The following is a 22,034-nucleotide window of genomic DNA, read 5'->3' on the forward strand; positions in this document are numbered from 1 at the left end:
TCTGTACACAGAGATCACTCTGCATGTCAGAAATCTTGGCAGGAAAGCAATCAAGCCCTGTTCCTGTTAGGAAAGTACAGGAATACTTCATCCAGGAACAATTCAGTTTACTTTCTTATATTTCAGATTTCGTAAGATCTTATTTGGCCACTTGAGCAATAATATTATTCAAATCTTATAGGGTAAAAGTTTTAGTCTTCTGCAAACTTGTTAGAGCTCACAATAAACCATCTTATTTTACCACTCATGTGCTTATGTGCTAAATTAAATTCTGATACAGGTCAACAAGAAAAGACATTCAATTACTAGGTTACCATGGGAAGTAGAATTGCATTTATTATTTGTTTCTACATTTACTTTCTTCATCACCAACAAATAATATATTTTCAAATAAACCATTACTGATAGTTTATAAAAACTCAATAATTCTCTCAAAAGATATGTCATAAATACAAGTGGATAATATATAAGAAATATTAACAAATAATTCCTACATGATCACACGCATTGATGATTTCTTACATAGAACAATACATCCAATTTACTAAAATTTCTCTGAAGACAGAAAATAAGCATAAAAATGATGATTTAATCATTGATACCCCAAATTTCCTGGAATCATTCCAAATAATTTGTTTTATTATATAATTTTCTAATACATGTTTAAGGAGATCTTTCAAAAAAAACTATCATTACATGTAAATATTTCAAAATTCCTATTTGGAATAAAGATAAATTAAAATATAGCATCATTGTCTAAGAGTATATACACTAAATATATTTAATAATCACTTCTACAAAATATTTTGTATTCCATAATTTAACAACTTAATTGAAAATTCCTGAACATTTTAAATTTTTCTATAACTATACTAACATTATGTCCTTTGACTATTCTGTGATTTGTTCATTTTTTTAAGTGGCATACAATTACCTATCTACTTGACATAGTTATGGCCAACTATCAAATAAAATAATTCCTGTGGGATTGTTTTGAAAGGTAAGATTCTGTTTTGTTATTGTAAGAAATAGCATCTTGGTCCCTATAACCAAGTATATTTCATGTGTACTTTGGAGAGCTTAGTTTCAAGCCTAGGAATAGGGGCATGATTAAAATAATATTATAAATATTTTTTACCATAAGATGTACCAATCTATTCAATATTAAGAAAATATTAAGATTTCAGTATTAAGAAAAGTAAATAAGTCTGCATGTAATTTTGAAAGAATTTTTTTTTTAAAAGTTTATTGGGATGACAATTGTTAGTAAAGCTACATAGATTTCAGGTGTAATTCTGTATTGCGTCATCTATAAATCACATTGTGTGCTTACCTCCCAGAGTCAGTTCTCCTTCCATCACCATATATTTGATTCCCTTTACTCTCATCTACCACCCCCCCACCCCCTTACTCTCTGATAACCACTATTGTCTGTGTCTGTGAGTTTTTTTTGTTTCTTATTTGTTTGCCTTGTGTTCTTTTGTTGTTTTTGGTTTATATGCCACATATCAGTGAAATCATATGGTTCTCTGCTTTTTCTGTCTGACTTATTTCGCTTAGCATTATAATCTCAAGATCCATCCATGTTGTCACAAATGGTCCTATTTCATTTTGGTTACCACCGAATAGTATTCCATTGTGTACATATACCACAACTTATTTATCCATTCATCTATCGAAGGACATTTTAGTTATTTCCATGTCTTGGCCACCGTCAATAACGCTGCAGTGAGCACCGGAGCACACTTGTCTTTATGGATAAATGTTTTCAGATTTTTGGGGTAGATACCCAGGAGAGAGATTGCTGGGTCATATGGTAATTCTATTCATAATTTTTGAGGAATCTCCACATTGCTTTCCATTTCGGCTGCACCAATCTGCATTCCCACCAACAGTGTATGAGGGTTCCTTTTTCTCCACAGCCTCTCTAACACTTGTTAGTATTTGTCTTGCTGATGATAGCCATTCTGACTGGGGTGAGGTGATATCTCATTGTGGTTTTTATTTGCATTTCTCTGATGATTAGTGATGTTGAGCATTTTTTCATATGTCTATTTGCCATTTGTATGTCCTCTTTGGAGAATTGTCTCTTTAGGTCCTCTGCCCATTTTTCAATTGGATTGTTTTTTGTTGTTGTTGTTGTTGAGTTGTATGAGTTCCTTGTATATTTTGGATATTAGCCCCTTATTGGAGGCACTGCTTGCAAAAATCTTCTCCCATTCAGTTGGTTGACTGTTTATTTTGTCTATGGTTTCTTTTGCTGTGCAGAAGCTTTTAAGTTTGATATAGTCCCATTCATGTATTTTAGTTTTACTTCCCTTGTCTTTGAACTCAAATTTATAAAATGCTCTTTTAACCCAAGGTCCATAAGTTTAGTACCTATGTTTTCTTCTATGCAGTTTATTGTTTCAGGTCTTATGCTTAAGTCTTTGATCCATTTTGAATTAGTTTGGTACATGGTGACAGCAGTCCAGTTTCATTCTTTTGCATGTGGCTTTCCAATTCTGCCAGCACCATTTATTGAAGAGGCTGTCTTTTCTCCATTGTAATATAATTCTAATATATCTTAATATTCTAATATATCTTAATATGTCTTTATTTTATTTTAAATATCTCTTCATATTAATTTTTAATTGTCTCAACATTTATTTAAGTATTTCCTATTATTTCTCAACTTTTTTATAAAACTCTTATTCTTGAGTTCTTTGGAAGTTGTCTTTTACCTGCTTATCTACTCCTGTTTGGTTCTTCGGGAAAATAAAATTAGTAAATTTGTAATCAACAGTAAAAAGTACTTTTTAACCAATGTCCTTCAGAATTTCAACTAATGATGTCTAATTTTAAATTCTGTGTTTCTAATAGTTCATGCCAGTTTTAAAAATGTCTTTGATATCACAGCCTCCCATCTTATCCTCTATAAGTAAGCGCTATCTTTTGATATAGCACCTGGCTATATAAGCACTCAACAAATATTTGTTGAGTGAAAGAACACAATTTTTAAGTCTGATCACATTTCAAAAAATATATTTTTTTAAATCTCAGAAAACAGAAGGATATGAATGACTGATGCTCTGGGCTGCTCTTCAGTATTTAAATATCCCCCAGCTATATTATGCACAAAGAAAAATGCATGCAAAATAGTTGTGCCAACTCTATTTCCAATATGTATAAAATAAATGAACAAATTCAATAACTTATACTCCTAACTAAATATAAAACCTAGAATGTATTAAATATAATAATCTTATTTCAGAAAATATTTGGTTGCTTCTTAACAGAATTTGTTTACATCACCATAAATCAGCCAATGAAAGAATATTTCTGCCAGCAAGTTATGCATTTAATACTGTTACTTATTATGGTATGACAAATGGAATGTCACTTCACATGTCCAGTTGCATGGTTTAAAAAAATGTATTTTCTCTTTGGAGACATATTATCAAGTCATTATTGTGAAGGGTAATATATTATTTAGGAAATTATTAATAATATAAAAATGGCTCTTAAGTATGTTTTAATATTTTGATTAAAATATATAAATTTTCATATTATAGAATATCAGACCATGTTTACTGAATTTCCTTGGGCTATGACCTTTTGAGTATCAGAGACTATTTATTTTTTATCTTTATAACTTTAATACCTCACACGTTAAGTAATTAATAAATGTTTGTTAACAAAATTAAGCTTTGTTTTAGGACATTAAACTTTGTTTTAGGTTGGTGAGAATAAAGTTCTAAGTAAGGTAATATTTCAATAATAACCTGAATATATTTATGGATGATAACCTGTTGACAGAAAAATGTTTAGCATCATACTCATATGTAAATAGCTTTCAAGACTTCACTAAGAATTTTATTCTTTTCCCCATCAAACTGTTCAAGTAAGTTAAAGGAATGGTTCTAGATATCTAGAAACTTGCATTCTGAAAAAGTATTCTTAACATGAAATTTATTTATATGATAAATAAGTGTTGAACCCTACCTATGTGTAAAGCAGGAAGTGATTTCAAAACCCCTAAGTCATACTTCCTTCTCATCAATGTTTATAATCTAGTGGGAGGAATAATACAATCTAATAGTTAAATTAAAAGTCCATTATTGATATAAAGTTAAATAGAACTTATGGAAGGCAGAAGATGATTATGATTGGTTGATTAGGAAATAGTTCATGAATGTGGTGCTATTTGGAGTTGAACTTGGAAAGGGGATTTATTGTAGGCATGGCTAGAAGAGTTGGTGTTTTAGGTGAAGAAAAATGAGAGAAAAGGTTCAGTGGCTTGACTATTTCCATGAAAAATTGTAGTGCACTTTGGCCATAGAATGAAAGTAAGACATAACCTTGAGAGTTTGTTGAGAAGCAATAATAGCCTAGTCTACGATGGTTCTGCAGAAATGCAAAGGAAGTTAGCTAACAATGCAAAGTTATTATTTACATTGCAAGATAGATTGAAGTCCTAATTGATATCAACTAATCTGATGTTCTGGTTGTCTATACATTAAAAAATAAACACTTGGAAAATAACAAATGGATATGTCTTTTAACTTTTTGATGACTTCAATTTCACATTATTTTAACTCTTGATTTCCAGACAAAAACTTCATAACTGACAATTGACTATCAAGTGTCAGTTTTCAGGTCTGTTTGTTTCTTAATGATCTACTTATATATTCCTGGATTGGGGAAGAAAAGATATAAAACTATATTCAAAGCAATACATTTTCAAAACCTTTCTTTCATGTAGTTTTAATTGTATCCTACTTCCAGAGATTACTGCTTTTTATCAAGAAGCACAGTGAAAGAATCTATGAGAAAATGTACCTGAACATGGAAGTCATGTCCAGTCATTTGAGTTTTATACATGACGGCAGTTATTTAACCACCACTTAACTAATATCATCAACATAAAGATATAGGCAATAACCCTGTACTTTCATAAGCCATGTATCATATGTACATACACAATATTATGCTGTACATTATTTCATTTGATTTCATAACTTGCTATTCATTGCTTTCACAAAAGCAGATCATCTTTTATTTGGCTATGCCATTTTTCTTGTGTAACTAATGTAGTATATTATCTTTGCCAACTCAGAATCATTTGAATATGAATCAACAATCCATGATGAACTTATGCTAGAGGTTTATCTCAACCCCCATTCACCACATAAGAGAATAATAACAAAAATAATAGCTTGTGGTATTTTGTTTTTGTTTTTGTTTTTTTGAAGGTTTGGATGATCTAATTGGCATTTATTTTCATTAGAGGTGAAAAATATAATATCATCTTCAAAGAGAACACAAATATTTTTATAATATCCCATTGAGAAATATGGATGGAACCGTAATATCTATTGTTAAATCTTACCATTAATAACAACCCTAAAACAAACTTTTTTTTTAAACACTTGGCACATAAACATTGCCAAAAATCTCACTTGGCTTGATAATGGTTTATATGAGTCACTTACAAATTCCGATTGTTTTAGGTCTGAAACAATAGGTATGGAACATTCAGAAAATACCACCATAGTGTTGTTTTCCCATTTGAGAAAAAGAAATAAGTTGTTAACATGTTTTCTATCTTAATGGAGAATTTAGTTATATCAAGGGCTTATATTAGTTCTCACTGTTTTCAAAGTACTTTTTTAAGTAAATTATATTGACAACAATAATCAAAAAATTTATTTTAAAGTTTGATTATGTAAAAAAATATGTGAACAAGTCCACAGATGATTGAAGAATTTCTTCTTAAATCTGTGACCCCATGATAAGGTATCAGTATTAATGCTCATAAAACAGATAATTGATGATAAGTAGAAGTGACTACAGTGAAGACTATTGAAATTCAATTTGTATTATAGATGTTTGAGAGATTTAAATCACATTCCAGCTAGTAACATGAAGTAGTTCACTCAAACACTAATGCCTGTTTTAAAAAATAAGTGCTTCACTTGTGTTTAAATTTCAGAAATCATAAAACGTTGAATATGACACTTTAAATTATCTCAGCAGTGTCCACCAATAGACTCAGACCATTAAATTTCAGGATCTTAGCCCATATACAAATAAACTATTTTTTCCTTAGAAAACAGATTGCAGACTATTATACTGCCACTGAGCTGAAGAATTGTCTTCTACTAGAAGAGGTAATGAAGTTAATTACTAAGTAGTTAAGAAGTTATGGGCATAAAATAATTTATTTTAATATATTTTGCCTTCCCAGTGCCCAAAGTACCTTATTGTGAGCATCAGATCCCAAACTTACTTACGTAAACATACACTTTGACTTAAATGCCGTTAAGTCATAGACACACACATACACACACAACACAACACATGTCCACAGTTTAAATGATAAATTCTAGAGGACATGAGGTAAAGCATACTGTTAATAAAGACTACTACTAAACTTCTTTTGCTATTTCAGATCCAGAAAAAAAATCATATATTATATTTCAAAATATTGGATAGTGCATGAGTCTAGATATAAACATTTTAAGTGGTAAATTTTCAAAATTATTAAATGATATGTGGTTAGATACTTCTTATTAGCATAACGAAACATGGTATAGGTAGCTCAGGCTGTATATATAAATGAATGAAATGAAAGGATGTTGGCAGCATTGGAAAATAGTGATGGATTTTACAAGATTAAAACCAACTGGCATTTTATTAAGGTTTTCATTTTCTGCCTGGATTTTATCTAAACAAAACAAAACAAAAACAAACATACATTTAGATTTCTCAAATTTCTTATGATATGTTCCCTTGGGAAGAATATCTGGAAAGAATATCTGACAAATCAGTCTGTCAGGTATCATACTTTAATATGTATGTGGGGGCTTGCCAGAATGGACAAAAATGAGTGCTAGTCTTTCCTCCTTGCAGAAAAGACAAGAGTTGGTAGAATTAATGCTTGCAAAATACACTACTTAATTGTAAAAATAAGTTGTAATATTTTAACAGAAAGTTACTTAAAGATTGATATAAAAGGCAAAACATTAAGCGAGTGAATTATCCATTTCTAAATTTTGACATTAGTAGTTCTGGCAATTTATCTGCACATCATTAGAACATCTTTTACCCAATCATCTTTGTTGCGTATTAAAGACCTGGTCTTAAGGGCTTAACAATTTTCTTGATGTGACAGAAAGCACAATGATTTCCTGTCCCTCAGAAAGTCTCTTCACCTACATACCTACCTACACTCCTATGAGCCAGAACTAATAACTTTTCCATACATTAAGCTTTGGTTTTATTAAAATTATTTTATAGCAACAGTGCAGTAAGTATGGAACCCTTGCAGAATTCTAAGCATATTAATTTTCAAAAGTATATTACATGGAATCTAGTCTTTGTTCAACTTATTTTTGCTCTCCCCCATTTTCCTCTGTGTTAGGCCCAGATTTTTTCACCTTTCCTAGGAGGTATACCTTTAAAGGACTAAATGACAGAACCTGGAGTCATTCCCATTTTTCAACATAACATTTAAAAGAGAACACACTCTCTTACATGAGGTTAGAAAAGAGATGCGGAATTGTTTGGGGACAAGGCAGGAGAGAATGAGGATTATTTCAGCCACTATTTTCTATGGGCTTTTGAGGACACCAAGTGCAACCTCATCTTTGGAAAAATAGTCCATTAAATGAATGTTTGCCTCCGGAAAGCTAGTTTACAAGATTACTCATTCTTCAAAAAAAGTGCTGAAAAGCTTGTGAGAGTGATTACTATTCAGCAAAGCAGCAGCTGTTACGCAGTCAGGATTCTATCTCTGAAAAACAACAGTTAACACTGTGGTTGTATTTTTTCTAATGTATTGCTTCAAAACATGATCAGAAAAGAGTACACTACTTCTGTTAATTACGCTGACTTAAAACCTGATGTGTCATTTCATTGACTGTTATTATTGTTTCTTGAAATCTTGTTCTTGTTTATAGATTTTTTTTTTAATTTGAGTTTAGAAATATTCCAACCAGATCAGCCTAGCAAGTTTAGAATTGTGAAATTAATCAGTAACTTCTAGGTATGTGTAGGAACATATTGCATGAGACAGTAATGTAATTTGTGACAAATGTCTACACACCAGCTTTCATATACCTTTATTCTGTCTTTAGAATTTGGAATGATGGGAGATCATACAATTAAAAGTCAGCGACCTCGATCTGTTCATGAAAAAAGTGTCCCTCAGGAACAAGCTGATGCTGCTAAATTTATGGCACAAACTGGTAATACGTTAGTTACATTTTTCTATTTATTGTTGTTAATTTAATGAAACCACTGCATGTTTTCATAATCTTTTGCTGCACATTTGTCAGTTTTTGGAGCTGATATTTTTTTTGAACCATTTTTTTGTCACCAGTTAAAGTCCATAAATGAAGTAGCTGTGAATTGAAAAGTGCACAGAAAATGTGTAAGATTTATTTCACTTTCAGTATGGGACATTTAGGATTTACATATTATTATTTAATTATGTTGATTAACTACTTAAATTGTATCATTAAACTTTTGAGAAAGTCAACAAAGTTATTTATTTCATCAATAATCATTATTGGACATTTTAGAATTAGAATTTTAAATAGTACTTTGGATGATTTAATGTAACAGTATTTAATATGTTGAATATTTTTTCAAAAGTCATACATCATATAAATATTAATTGATTGTTAAAATGTATAGAAATGTTAGAAACAATTTTTTTAGAATTTAATATTTTTGATTTGTAAGGAGGGTTTTGTTATGTAAGCTAAATAATAAAAAGGTGACAGTCTTTTTTAGTAAGCTGTAATACATACCAAATAATTAAATATCAACAAAAATGACTTTCTAGTTTATAAAATTTTTAATTCTAAATTAATTATTTTAAAAAATCCTCCCTCAAATGCAAATAAATACATTCATATTTTGGCTCATCATAATAAATGGGCTATAATTTCATCATGATACATTACATGTGGTAAATTCTTAGATGAAAACATGTTTAAGTTTTGTTGTGAAAATTTTCAGCTGTCACTTTTATTTTAGAAACTTGGAAATTAACAGTTTTATGTTTTTATGAAGTTTTATGCATTTCAATCTAAATGATGTTTTACCATTAATATAGAAATTTCTAGTACATGACCAGTCTTTTGACAAGACATTCAGAATGATTTTGATGAAATTCCCTTGAAGAATGAATATTTCCTTTAGTTCATATGTTCTAGGATACTATTTGTTCAGAAAAATAGATTTCAATCTGCAACTAAAAATGCAAATTCTTAGTGAATTGTGCTGTTGGTAATGGGTGAGTAGTAGATTTTAATACATTGATTGCAAGTAGGTCAAATAATTCTCATAACAGGAAGTATGTTTAGAATAAATTCTACAATAAGGACATCGGTTTTGGCGTTTTTATGTATATGCTACAGCCAAATCCAGAAATGAAGAAAACTTGCCTATCTGGATTTTGGTACAGACATTGGTTTACTGACATGCCTTCAAATTGGGGTCACTTAGGAGTGAATAGTAAACCATAGTTTTGAATTTCCAATATTATGGTAAAATTAGTTTATGCTTAATATTATGTAAACTTGCATCTTACATAAATTCACTTTTTGGATTTGCCTCTGACATATACCAAGAAAATTCAGTTTTCATGAAAATGCTATTCGCATTTTCAAATCACAAAGAACATTATGTTATCTAGGTGAGAAATTGCTAATTTCTGTTTTCATTTATTCATTCTTTTCCAGGCATTGTTTTGCATCTAGTATATAATAATACATCATTTGGTAAAAATCGATGACACTCTTATTAAGTAGATCTATGAGGAGCTTTACATTCATTTCCCCATGTTGTAACCATCACTCAGGAAAAGCAATGAACTTCAAAATTACAGTTTGAAGATATTTAATGGATGCTCAAATTGATGAATAATAAATATTAATTATATAATTTTAAACCAAGGATAGTATAGGCAAATATAAATTCATGTCTAATACTTGTTTGAAATTTAAATTACTATGCTACTGATAAAAGACTGGAAAACTGCATTACTTTAAACAGTTTTTTAAATACATAAAAAACTTTTGACACTAGGTAATTATAAAGATAAAAGAGAGTTGTTTTTTTACCTTAAGTGTTTTCTGAGATTCTACATTCTTTGGATGTTAAGTTAGTTATTCTGCATAAATACAGCTAAGTGTCACACAAAATTTTACAAAAATTAAGTTTTACTTATAAAACTTTTCTATTTGTCATCCAAACCAAGAAATGGTTGTTACATAAAAACAATGATAACATTGCTAACATTCATTTGAGAACAAATAATAATGCAATAGAGGTAAAATTAAATAATAAAAGGTATTATAATGTTGTTTTTATATTAGTCTTAAGGAAAAACAAAACAAAAGCAATCAAAATTTATAATTTAAGAGTTACTTCTCAAATGAGTAACCTGGCTTCTCAATCAGTAAACCCTGGATTTAAAAAACAAAGTTTCTATAACATTTATAAAATGACTGGAAACATTATTTTGTTTTTATTTTGTTTGTTTTTTAAGAGTAACATTGGTAAAGTTGCATCACTTTATCAAAATAACTTCGTCGTTTTGGTCAGTCCAATAATTGATATGAGCTAGTTTGAACAAAAATGGACAATGCTCCAATAGCCTAGTACACAACTTGTATTTATGGTCAAGGGAAATAAAATGAAGTTATAAGATACAGATATTTAATAAAATATAAATGCCAATAAGATGGCTTCAGACAAACTTATTTAGAAAAATCATCATTTACTCCAGTAGGGAAAAAAGCCTACATTAGGAATATATAGTACGTTTCTAAAACAGAAAATACAAAATTGTGTTTCTAATTTCATACTTTTAACATACTAGCAAAATCTTATATTAATGTTTTGTTTATAATTTAAAATGTCCTGTCATACATTATCTCATTTAATCTTCACAAGTATATTTTGAGGTAGAGGTATTACTCATTTTACTGAGCAGTTCAGAGAAGTAGAGTGACTTTCTCAGTCACTAAGCTAATATTCAGTAGTTTTCCATCAAACACAGGTCTTCTGACTTTCATTGCATTGCTTTTCCAGTTTCCTTTCATCTTTTGTGTCAGGTAAAGAGCCTCAATAGTGCCTTAAATACAGAAGCCTTCTACACAATATTTAATATGTATTCTCAGTTGCAAGTTAAGGAACCAGATTAGTTTTTGCTACCTCCAAAGACACATACACTAAAAAACGGAATACTTTGTATTATACTTTACTATTTTAATGTTAGTGAGTTTTTAAAAAATATACCTTTCTTATAAAATATATTAGCTACTTCTCACAATGACTCACTGTGCTTGACTAGTCTTCACACCTTTTGGAATGAGGAAGTGACAGCATGGAAATCATAATTATTCAGTGGAAATGTCATTTGAAACTATAGCAGATGAGATATAGCAAGGTCACTTGTGTAGTAGGTAGGCCAGTATTTGAGGGGCAAAATTTGATTCATAATTTGAAAGCCGATATTTTGTTCATCTGTTTATTTTGCTTTTGATCAAGAAAATTAACCATCAGTTTCAGGGAGTGAAGAAGGCCAATTCTGAGCACCAAGCAATCTCTCATGATCCAGGCATCACTGCTTAGCCTGTTCAAAATCACTATAGTAACATATATTCAGAAGCAAACCAAATTTTTACATTTTTGTATAGAATACATTTAAAATTAGATCTTGATGATGATTCATTGCTTAGTTTAATTAAACTATTTTTTTTCTGCCATTTTAACAACGCAAGGGTAAGAGAAGGACTGCTTTTGTGGAGAAATGTAACATTTTATTCATAATCAATATATTTTGCTTACTATAGAATTTTATTTACTATAGAATTCACATTGTTCAAGATTTTCTGGCTTTTAATTAATAACATGCAACCATAATAGTTCTATTTAACTTAATCTCATCACAAACACAGGTTGAAATATCAAAGAAAAAATTTGCATTATATTGTCCCTAACTTTAAGCTTTAATTTTTCATTGATAAATATATATGTGCATATATACATATATGTGTGGATATTTTCAATGATCGTAATATTATTGGGTTTATAGAATGATTTTAATATTGATAGAGTATTCTTTAATGTAAAAGAACAAATTATGAGGCATGGCTTTAAATATTATTCAAATGGTCATCTAATAACTTTTTAATGAATTATATATGAATTGGTAAAGGCAAAAAATACTGAAATAACCAATGGTGATCTACATAGGTAGTATTTCCAGGACACACATGATCACAACACTGAAAAAAAGCCCTATTTAATATAATATATCATCCCAGTTACCCCTGTCTGTAGCCTTATGATATATATCCAGTTATAAATACAATAAAATCTATGCCTCTGGGTAAATAATGCAGACCAGTGTAAGAGCAAATACTTTATAACGGTGCTACGCAAAGTGTGGTCTGCAGCGCTGTACTTGTCTGTAACTAGTTGTTATGGGCCCTCCAGGAGATTAACAGTTTACACCAGAATGTAAATTCAACTACTTTGTCAAGCACATGTTTTATTTCAGCCAACACTTTTCTTTTTCTTGAAAAAAATGCTCAGTGAAGAAATCAGTAAATTGACTTACGTTCTGGCCCAGTGTCCGTCTGTCCAGTCTGTGGACCTGCTGCCTTCAATAATACTGCGAGTAATCTCTATGTCATTTCCCCACCTTTCAAAAAGGATGGACAAATGCATGATCATATTCTGTTCTTTGGATTCTATTCCAAAAGCAAATTCAAGCGGAATCTATAAAATACAAGTTGCCCCTTGATTTATATCATTAGTGATACAAAGTTTTCAGAAACACTTCACTTGTAAACATTTTCAACAACTAAATGATTAATTTAAATAGTTCCTGCCAACGGGTAAATGACCCAATTTTGTAATTGGGGAAAAGCAACTACACATTTTCAAATCAGTGTTAAAAATATCTCCTGAACATAATGCCAGAATAGAATTAGAAGCCTGTTGCAATGGTCTTAGAAATTATTCACTTTAGTCTCCTTGGGACAAGACTTAACATAATGATACAAATTATATAGAAACAATAGACATTGTTTCAGTGCTTTTTAGGGCCCTATTTCAAAGTACAATTTAGCTCCATATTAAAGTAGTAGAAACCATAGAGGAATTTTCTTTCATTTCAAGTAAAAATCACTTTTTTTACTCTAGGTCATGTGGAAAATTTGTGGCAGAAGGTTTTCAATAAACTATCACAAAACAAATAGCTGTCATAGAGTGAAAAAGTAGGAATTGCACTAGGAATAAATTATAAATGTCAGTGTTCAGCACATTAAAAATTAGATACGCCCAAACTGCCTGGGCTCCACCTCATCCAACATTAGAAAGGAAGTTATACAATAAAGAATTAGGGAAGAATACATCATTATATTCCTGTTCGCCAAAGCCAGAGTGAGTTACCAATACATTTTGCTTCCTCTTCCATCAAAGTGCAAAGCCTGAAGAGAATCACTTCAACAATCATTCCTGTTCAAAAATGCTGACGGGCCCCTTCAGAGTATCCGTGGCCCAGTGGAATTGGTGAAGAATAGTTTTGCTAACAAGGTTGTAGCAAACCTGGACCTTGTATTAGCATGATGTGCATAATATGTATCTCCCTTTACATTTCTTTTTCTCTGCAATGTTTTCTTATACCTTTTAATGTACTGTCACATTTTTACATTTGAATTATTCTTGCATGTCCTAATGTCAGTTTGGTATGATGCTTACTAGATGACTATTCAAGACAGTATTTCATGTTTATTTGTTGTTTTGCACGCAGGTGAATCTGGTGTGGAAGAGTGGTCCCAATGGAGCACATGCTCAGTTACTTGTGGTCAAGGGTCGCAGGTGCGAACCAGAACTTGTGTATCACCTTACGGGACACACTGCAGCGGCCCATTAAGAGAATCAAGGGTTTGCAATAACACTGCCCTCTGTCCAGGTAGTGTTAGCAGCAACTACAACTGTGGATGTTATTGAATTGTGTCATGCTACGCATTTGGAACAATTGATTTGTTATTTTCATATGAACTGGGTATAGGCATTTTAATTAGAGCGGATAAGTGTGATTTTATTCAACTGTGAAATTGTATTATGTAATGTGATTATTTCCGCTTTCAGAGCAGTCAAGAAATTACATAAGTGACTCCCTTATCCTAACAACTATAAGCTTGAAATTTCTAATAGTGTTTAAGGTTCAATATCTTTTCTTATTTTAGAGGGTGAAAATGTCCAGTTGAATGTTTGAAGAACAATGTAATTTTCCAGCACACTAGAAATATGATCTCTACCCATTGCCTAAGGCAGTGTTTCATTTAGTTATTAAGGCAGTCAGCTATTTTCCTACCACTTATTTGACCCTTTTAAGGAAAATCATGCCCCTGACCAAAGGACTTTCTGTTTATTTCATTCAAGTGACTGCTCTCATCAGAGCTATCCACTGCTTTGTAAACTTAAAGTCATTAATGGTAAAAACAACATATATATATACACACACACATATATATATATACACACACACACACACGTACATATATGCATATGTATATATATGCATGTATATATAATCTTGTGTACTAAATGGAGCACAACACAACAGCGTGCTCACTTAGAGTCAGATTTTCCACATTATAACACAATTCTATTCTCATTTGATGCATATATGTGTATTACAGGTGTTTTTCCCTCTTCAAACTGCTTTCTTGTAAAAATAACTACTGAAAAGAATCTGGACTTTCGTTAATAAGTCCAAAGCAGATAATATTGTGAATCTCCAGATTTATATTTTGTTCAGCCATTTCCTGGATGGATGATATTGACCACTGCATTTGCATTTTCAGCCTTTCCAGAAGGCTCCAGAAGGAGGTGGGCATAAAGAAAGGGACAGGCCCTGCAGCAACCTTTCATTTGCTAAACTGTGGCTTAGAAGTTTTTGGCTGAGTTTCCTTTCTAGAGATGGCTGATTCTGCAGTTACTAAACGCAAGAGCAGAAAGTGGGAGGCCTGGGAGAAGCTCAGGGATATTCCCAATTTCCCAGCAGAATGGGCAAGGGCAGCCCATAAAAAGAGTCTGGAGGAGTTGGTGTTTAATGGGTACAGAGTTTCTGACTTGAAGGATGAAAAAATTCTGGAGATCTGTTTACAACAGTGTGAATATACTTAACATTACTAAATTGTACACTTAAAAATAGTTCAGATGGTAAATTTTACATTATGTATTTTTTATCACAATAAAAAAATTTGGAAGAAACAAAAGTTAAAGGAAGTGGTGGGCAGAACATGGAGGAGGAACAATGCAATGAGGTGGAGATCCCTTTATAACAGATGTGGGAGATACAGTAGATGAAGGTAGGATTAAAAGCTAAACAGTGCAGAAAGCTGTAAGGCAGGGAAGACAGAATAAATAATGTCCACTGAAAAACCAGAAAAAAGTCATGGAGAGTCAGGGAGAATTAGACCAGATGAGAAAAAAGAAAAACATCAAGTGTAAAATAAAAAGATTCAGAGGGAAAAAATAAGTTGGTCATGGAAAGGGGAAGACAATGAAAAAAGATGACAAAAACATGGGCCCTAATGCAGACAGATTCTAGGAACATTAGGCGAGAGAAGGGCGATGAAGAGCAATAAGGAGCTGGGGTTTTTAAGAATTATCATTTCTAAATTTTGTAGGTCAGACGTCTTCATAGGTAAATACTAATGGGTTTTCAGCTGGGTGTGGGTAAAGTACATTGTCTGGAATAATACTTATGGCTGACCCCTATTTACAGTATTTATGTTAAGGGTTATAGTATCAAGTTCCCCACCCTTGCCCATGAGAAAAGTGTCAATACAGAATTAAGCTGACATATAAATTTATCTGGTCAGCATCATTTTGAATAATCAAGATCCTTTCAACATAAGGATAGAGTCTAAAGGCAAGTGGATCCCCAGATGGAAGTCTGAGTGGGTGCTCAGTGTTCTCCACCACTCTCCATTCAGAGCTTCCTGTCCAGCCACTAGTGATGCACATTCATGTGGTTGACATATGGGACACTCTATCAGTGTGCCAGAGACTGCTGATTAATCCCTTCACTGGACATGGACAGCAGCTGTAGTGGGACCAGCGTGCTCTTTCTTTCACTCAGTGCCTGATATCCAGAAAACTGAAGAATATTCTATGATTATAAATTTTTTCCTGAATTTTTTTTAAACCTCTTACCATTTTGGCCACTGGAGAAACTAGTAATTACTAGTTTCTCTTCACCATCCTAGACATATAGATTTGTCTTTCTAAATTTGATAAAAGAGTACTGATAAGAAGATATATGTATCTTCCAGTCCTTGTAGCTCAAATATTGAATTAGAATGAAAAGAGTTTCGGTAATTTCTTTTTCATGTTTCAAACATGAATGATTTAGCAACTTCATTATTTTGAAAATGTAGAATAAGTATCCCATTGTAAGACATTGGGATAGCTTTTATAATAGATGGTTATTGTCTTTGCTATGAAATGTTTTGTGTTAAATATTTTGTTCAGTTTTGTGCCATACTGGTAAAGACGTATTTCTTTTCAATACATTATTTCATGAAAACAGTGGCAAAAAGTGAATTTAAAAACTTAAATAGTATTTTAAACAGTATAAATAGCTTTCTGAAATAATACTTTAAATTACCAATATTCCCAAGAAGAAAATGAGCTCAGAAATCAATAACCTACTTGTCACACTGGATACGCCAGTATATTTGGCATTTAATTAATGAAAATAACACAAGGACAAACGGAATATTAAAGTTACTTTCCACAAAATATGTACAATGATAGAACTAGACCTTATATTTATTTGCATATCAAAGGCAAATCAGTAGTGTAAATTAGTAACTTTTACCATACTATTCAAATTTCAAAAGAAGGGTTGTCTTAATTAAATTGCATACTAATGTCTTCTACTATGGATCCTAAGATAACCAGCCTTTTGCAAAATTATTGCTTTTGACATAGTCTCTTCAAAAACTGTTATTTTGAGAGCGGAAAATGATAGAAACTCACAGAAAGTAAACTGAGGATAGTAGGGAGCTGCATTAAATTTTATATTTCCTGTCCTGATTTCTGACTGTCAGTTTTATGGAAGACCATAGTTTCTCAACTTCGGTACTATTGACATGTTGATATAGGTAAATCTTTGTTGTGGGGAAGCTGGCCTGAGCATTTTTGGATGTTTAGCAGCATCCCTGGCTTCTACTCCTTAGATGTCAGTAGCACATCTCCTTCCCCTGAGCTGTGACAAACAAAAGTCTCTCTGGACATTGCCAATTGTCCCCGGGGGGGCAAAATTACCCCTTGTTGAAAAGCATCGGTTTACTCTGTGTATATTCTATATATGTATTCTAATCTTTTGGTACTTTATTTCAATTAAGGAATGGTATTGAAAATGTTTTTTGTAACTGTCACAGTTTTCACATCTATTTATTCTTAAGAAATAAAAAAACCTTTTTACTTAAAGGAATTATTTTATATATCCCAATCTAAATCATAAGATAATTTGTATTCTTATTTTAAACTTTGGTAGTAATATAATTTATGTATTGTGTATTCCTCATTTCATCTCTAAATAGCACAGAATAGAGATGTGATAATATAGCTAGTGTCTCAGTAAAGAAGAAAACTATAAATATTGATTAATTTGATTAAAGTTTCTTGGTTTTTCAAATACATTTTTCAAATGGACTACATCATTTACAAATTTTCATACTCTACTGAAAAATAAAGGAATTTACATAATATTTGCCATTAAAATAAAATATCTAATCTTTAACATAAATCTTATGAATAGCATCTATAAAATTATGTGTGCTATCATTTCCCACTAATTTGATAGTATCTAAAATAACAAATTATTAATAATTTTGTGTCCTTTTCAAATAGAACATATTTTTACTTTTTAAACGTGATATAGAAGAGTCATAAAACTTCACCAGGGAACAATACAGACTTAAAAAGTAGTAAGTAACATTCCTTTTCAGAGGGTTCCAGCTTTATAATTTAACTAAGACATAAAGATTAATCAATACTTCTTTTAGATTAATAGAGGAAAATCTGCCAATTTAGCAGTTTTTTTTCTGGGATTGTTCAATGCATATAGATAGGGCAGTGTAACTTGATCACGAGAAAATAAACAGAACCAGTAATGTGAATACCATATAGTGTATTCACACTTTATGGAGAAAACAGGAGGAGGCAAGATTTTTACATGGAGAAATCTTGATAATTAGAAATAAATGAAAAAATTGGTGAAAGATATACATCTGACATAATAAAATATATTAATATAAATGATTTTTAGAATATCTTGCTGTAATTGACCATATATACCTATATGTCGATATATGTATATGTGTATTTTTTTCCTTAGACAAATACAGATTTACTATTTATTCTTATACCAATAAAAACAAATTGGTTTTGGTTTTCTCAAAAGTAAATGGGAAAATGTAAACATGGTAATTTCTCTCTTTTGCTTTTATTTTCATATAGCATTTAAAAATATATATTTTCCAGCAGTTTTCACAGAATCTTAAAGAATCTGTCTTTGAATATTACTCTCATTTGGCTAAGTTTTCTAATATTTGAACTATTTTCACAACCAGTTGGAACAAATCAGTAGCATAAATAGAAGAGAACAGCGTGCCTCATAATTATGGTATCATATATGTGTTTTTACAGTAACAGTTTGATTAGTATATACATGCAAAAGAGTCAGATATGCTATATATACTCACATAACTCCTCTGAAACTTATCTCTACCAATGTTGAGGAGAAAAATGAACATATTTTTTGTCATCTTCTATTACAAATTTCTACTCACCCTACTTATTTCTGTGGGTGTCATTTCAACCATCTGCTTATGAACTTTGTTTACCATGATAAGAGTAGAGGTAAGAAGGGAACTTTTAAACCAGAGTGCATTTTGCCCAGCTCTTTTTTTGTTTGTGTTATCCATGGGGTGCTATTACTTACTATACCCAATATTAAGAATTGGGTTGAGATTAGATTTGCCAGTGCAAGGAAAGTATCTAACCTTTGAACACTAATGGGCTTTTTGCAAAAAAATCTCAATCTAAGAAAGGCTTCTTCTGGTTTCATGGTTGTTAGAAAGAGGTCCTCGTATTTGCCCCTCCTTAAAACAGGTTCAAGAGGGGAATCTGATGCGAGTACATAAAGTTTTTGCGACTTCCCTCTTATTCAAAAGACAGCGATTTAAACATCTACATGTTTAAATCACAAAAATACCTTTAGTAATTAAAATTTGAAGTTAAAAAGCTTTATAAAAATATGTACTATAAATTTCCAGATTTGGTTTTTCCTGACACCATAAAAGTCACTAATCTTGAAACTTTGTTGGAAGAATTAAATTGGTCTTTATCTATTTAAATGCAAATTTAATTCCAGAAGATCATCTCTGTTATCAGAAATTTAATTCTTTATACTGCCTTAGTTAACATTACTTTTACTTAAAAATAACTCATGACTATATTATCCTGGAAGACAGAAGTACATTTCCTTTAAAAAGAGGTAACATTTAAACCGTATGACATGAATAACTGTTCAAATACAGAAAAGGTACATTCAATTTTCCATTATTTTAATGAATTTTTTAATTACCTTTTGTGTTTTATGGCAAATAAGAATGTTAACTAAATTTTAAAATATGTTCATACTTGTCTATTTAATGAGTTTTTATTTTTTTCTTAATAATAAGGAAAAATAAATCTTCGACTTCTCTGCTTTTGTTGTTGAAGCTTCTTTGCTTTATTACAGTACATGGAGTTTGGGAGGAGTGGTCACCATGGAGTTTATGTTCATTTACATGTGGTCGAGGCCAAAGAACAAGAACAAGGTCATGCACACCTCCTCAGTATGGAGGAAGGCCATGTGAAGGACCTGAAACACATCATAAGCCGTGTAATATTGCTCTCTGCCCAGGTGAGCACATTTGCCATTTGGTAATCTTTGCATCTGTGTATTTCATGTATGGTCCCTGACATATATATATATATGTAGTTCATATATATAGTTCATATATATTGTCTCTGACTATATATATATGAACTATTAAGAGCACAACTTTCAGTCACATTGAAAACTGTATCTTTGGTTGTTGTTTCTTTAAACTGGGTAATTTTCTTGATTCTAACATTTGCAATGGTGTATAGTAGTTCCTTGACTGAGTACCAATCAATGCTCATTTGTATTTCTATAAAGATGCATATTAATGCTTTTCACTAAGATTTCATCTACACTTGCTTTTCATTTTGGGGAAATTATAAGGAGCCCCGCAGACTTCAGATTGACTATTGCCTTCATACTGTCACTAGAGAGAAGATTTCAGAGTTGGTCTTTTCGATGTTATTCCCTCACACTCAATTAGGAGTGCAAATGTGCAAACGACCATGCAAGAAAATGTTAGATATTTTCTAGGCAATAAAATCTAGATTCACTGCCAGCTGCATAAAATGGTTAGATTATAAATAACGTAATCTTTAAGTGATTATGAAGACTGTATAGTCTGTTTTTAAATTCTATTTTACTGTCCTTGATAATTTTATCCATTGTTACAGAGAGAAAACTTTATAACGCTGTTATTTAGGTTATTGAAACATTCAAAAATAAAACAAATACCTATAAAATGAGAAAGGCTGATCTCCATTTTTAAGGAGCTTGCAATTTATGAAATAAAATACACACACACACACACACACACACACACACACAAATGATAGATTCTCCTAGGACTAACAAAGAAGAGACAAACATGAGTGACAAATGACATTTTGAAGATTGGGGAGCCAAAAATCGTCATTACTTATTTGCAAATTACTCCCATAAAATTTATTTATGAAATCAGTTATGTTCTGTGTTATTTCTATCTCTCTATAAACATACAGGTAGGAAAGCACACAGACACACACAAATACATATGTATGCTCTGCCTTTTTTCCAAAGATTTGGGCAAGCTTATACAAATTTTAGAATATTTTTTTTAAGTGCTGAGCTGTGACATTTACAGAGTCAAATATATTTCACTCTTATTTGTCATTGAGTATGAAAAACTAAATAACATGGGAGAATAAAAAACTAAAAGCTAGCTATAAAATCTTTTAATAGATTAGTTTTTATTACTCTTTTACCTCATTTGATCCTTAGTACAAAAATAAAATGACACTTATCAGTTAAAATAGTATCAACCAAGTTTCTCATAGTCTACTTTCTATGAACTTTTCTAAGAATAAAATGCTTGGGTGTCAGTAGATAAGGATATTAAGTTGTTAGAATTCAGATGAGAAAACTCATTTTCCTCGGTTGATATAGTCATTGCTTTATCATGCAAGTAGAGACCACATGTGTTCTCAAGCTAGTGGTGTTTTAACAGTATTATACTAACATTGAAATTACTCTAAAGCCATAAAAAATGGATGGCTTTCTTTTGTGTAGGTTCTTACTTTTTGGAAGTTATGTTTATATTATTTGTAAATCTGGCCTAGCTCATATTCTCTCTTAAGTGAACTTTATGGGTATATCTTGAGTACTTAATGAATTTATCATGTGTCATTTCTGATCCTATTATTTCCATTCTTGAATTTAGTTGCATCATAAAAGATGTAAAATTCTTAGCATGTTGTAGCCCAATTTCCTTTCTATCTAAAGGGAATTCTAATAGCTATGATTTTAAAAAAATGTTTTTATACTCTGCCCAGAATTTTGGCATTATGCTTTTAATATATGTAAGATTTATTTGGTGTAAACATTTGGAATTCTCCTAAGAACTAATTATCTTATAGACAAACTCAGGCATCTCCACTAAATGTAAAAGCATCATCAAGTATCAACAAGATGTAAGACACTACTGAGAAGAATATATAGTTTCTGGACTCAAGAAATTTTCAGAGGACTCAAGAAATTTTCAGCGTGTAATCCTCTGAAATAAGCGTGTAAAAATTTGAATATAGTTCTGAAAAGC

General features: G+C 31.1%; 1 protein-coding gene across 5 annotated transcripts in view; it reads left to right on the forward strand.

Moving 5' to 3' along the window:
* Window positions 1-22,034, forward strand: part of ADGRB3 (adhesion G protein-coupled receptor B3) — a 677,430-nt gene that overhangs the window by 259,508 nt on the left and 395,888 nt on the right. For 4 of the 5 annotated variants that reach the window (XM_033102727.1, XM_033102728.1, XM_033102729.1 and 1 more), the window contains 3 exons: window positions 8,121-8,231; window positions 13,820-13,981; window positions 19,835-19,999. In XM_033102727.1, the coding sequence (XP_032958618.1) occupies window positions 8,121-8,231; window positions 13,820-13,981; window positions 19,835-19,999 (438 nt within the window). The remainder of the gene's footprint in view (window positions 1-8,120; window positions 8,232-13,819; window positions 13,982-19,834; window positions 20,000-22,034) is intronic. The other variant, XM_033102730.1, reaches the window with a different exon arrangement.

Source organism: Rhinolophus ferrumequinum, chromosome 3, assembly GCF_004115265.2.
Source record: "Rhinolophus ferrumequinum isolate MPI-CBG mRhiFer1 chromosome 3, mRhiFer1_v1.p, whole genome shotgun sequence".
NCBI lineage: Eukaryota > Metazoa > Chordata > Mammalia > Chiroptera > Rhinolophidae > Rhinolophus > Rhinolophus ferrumequinum.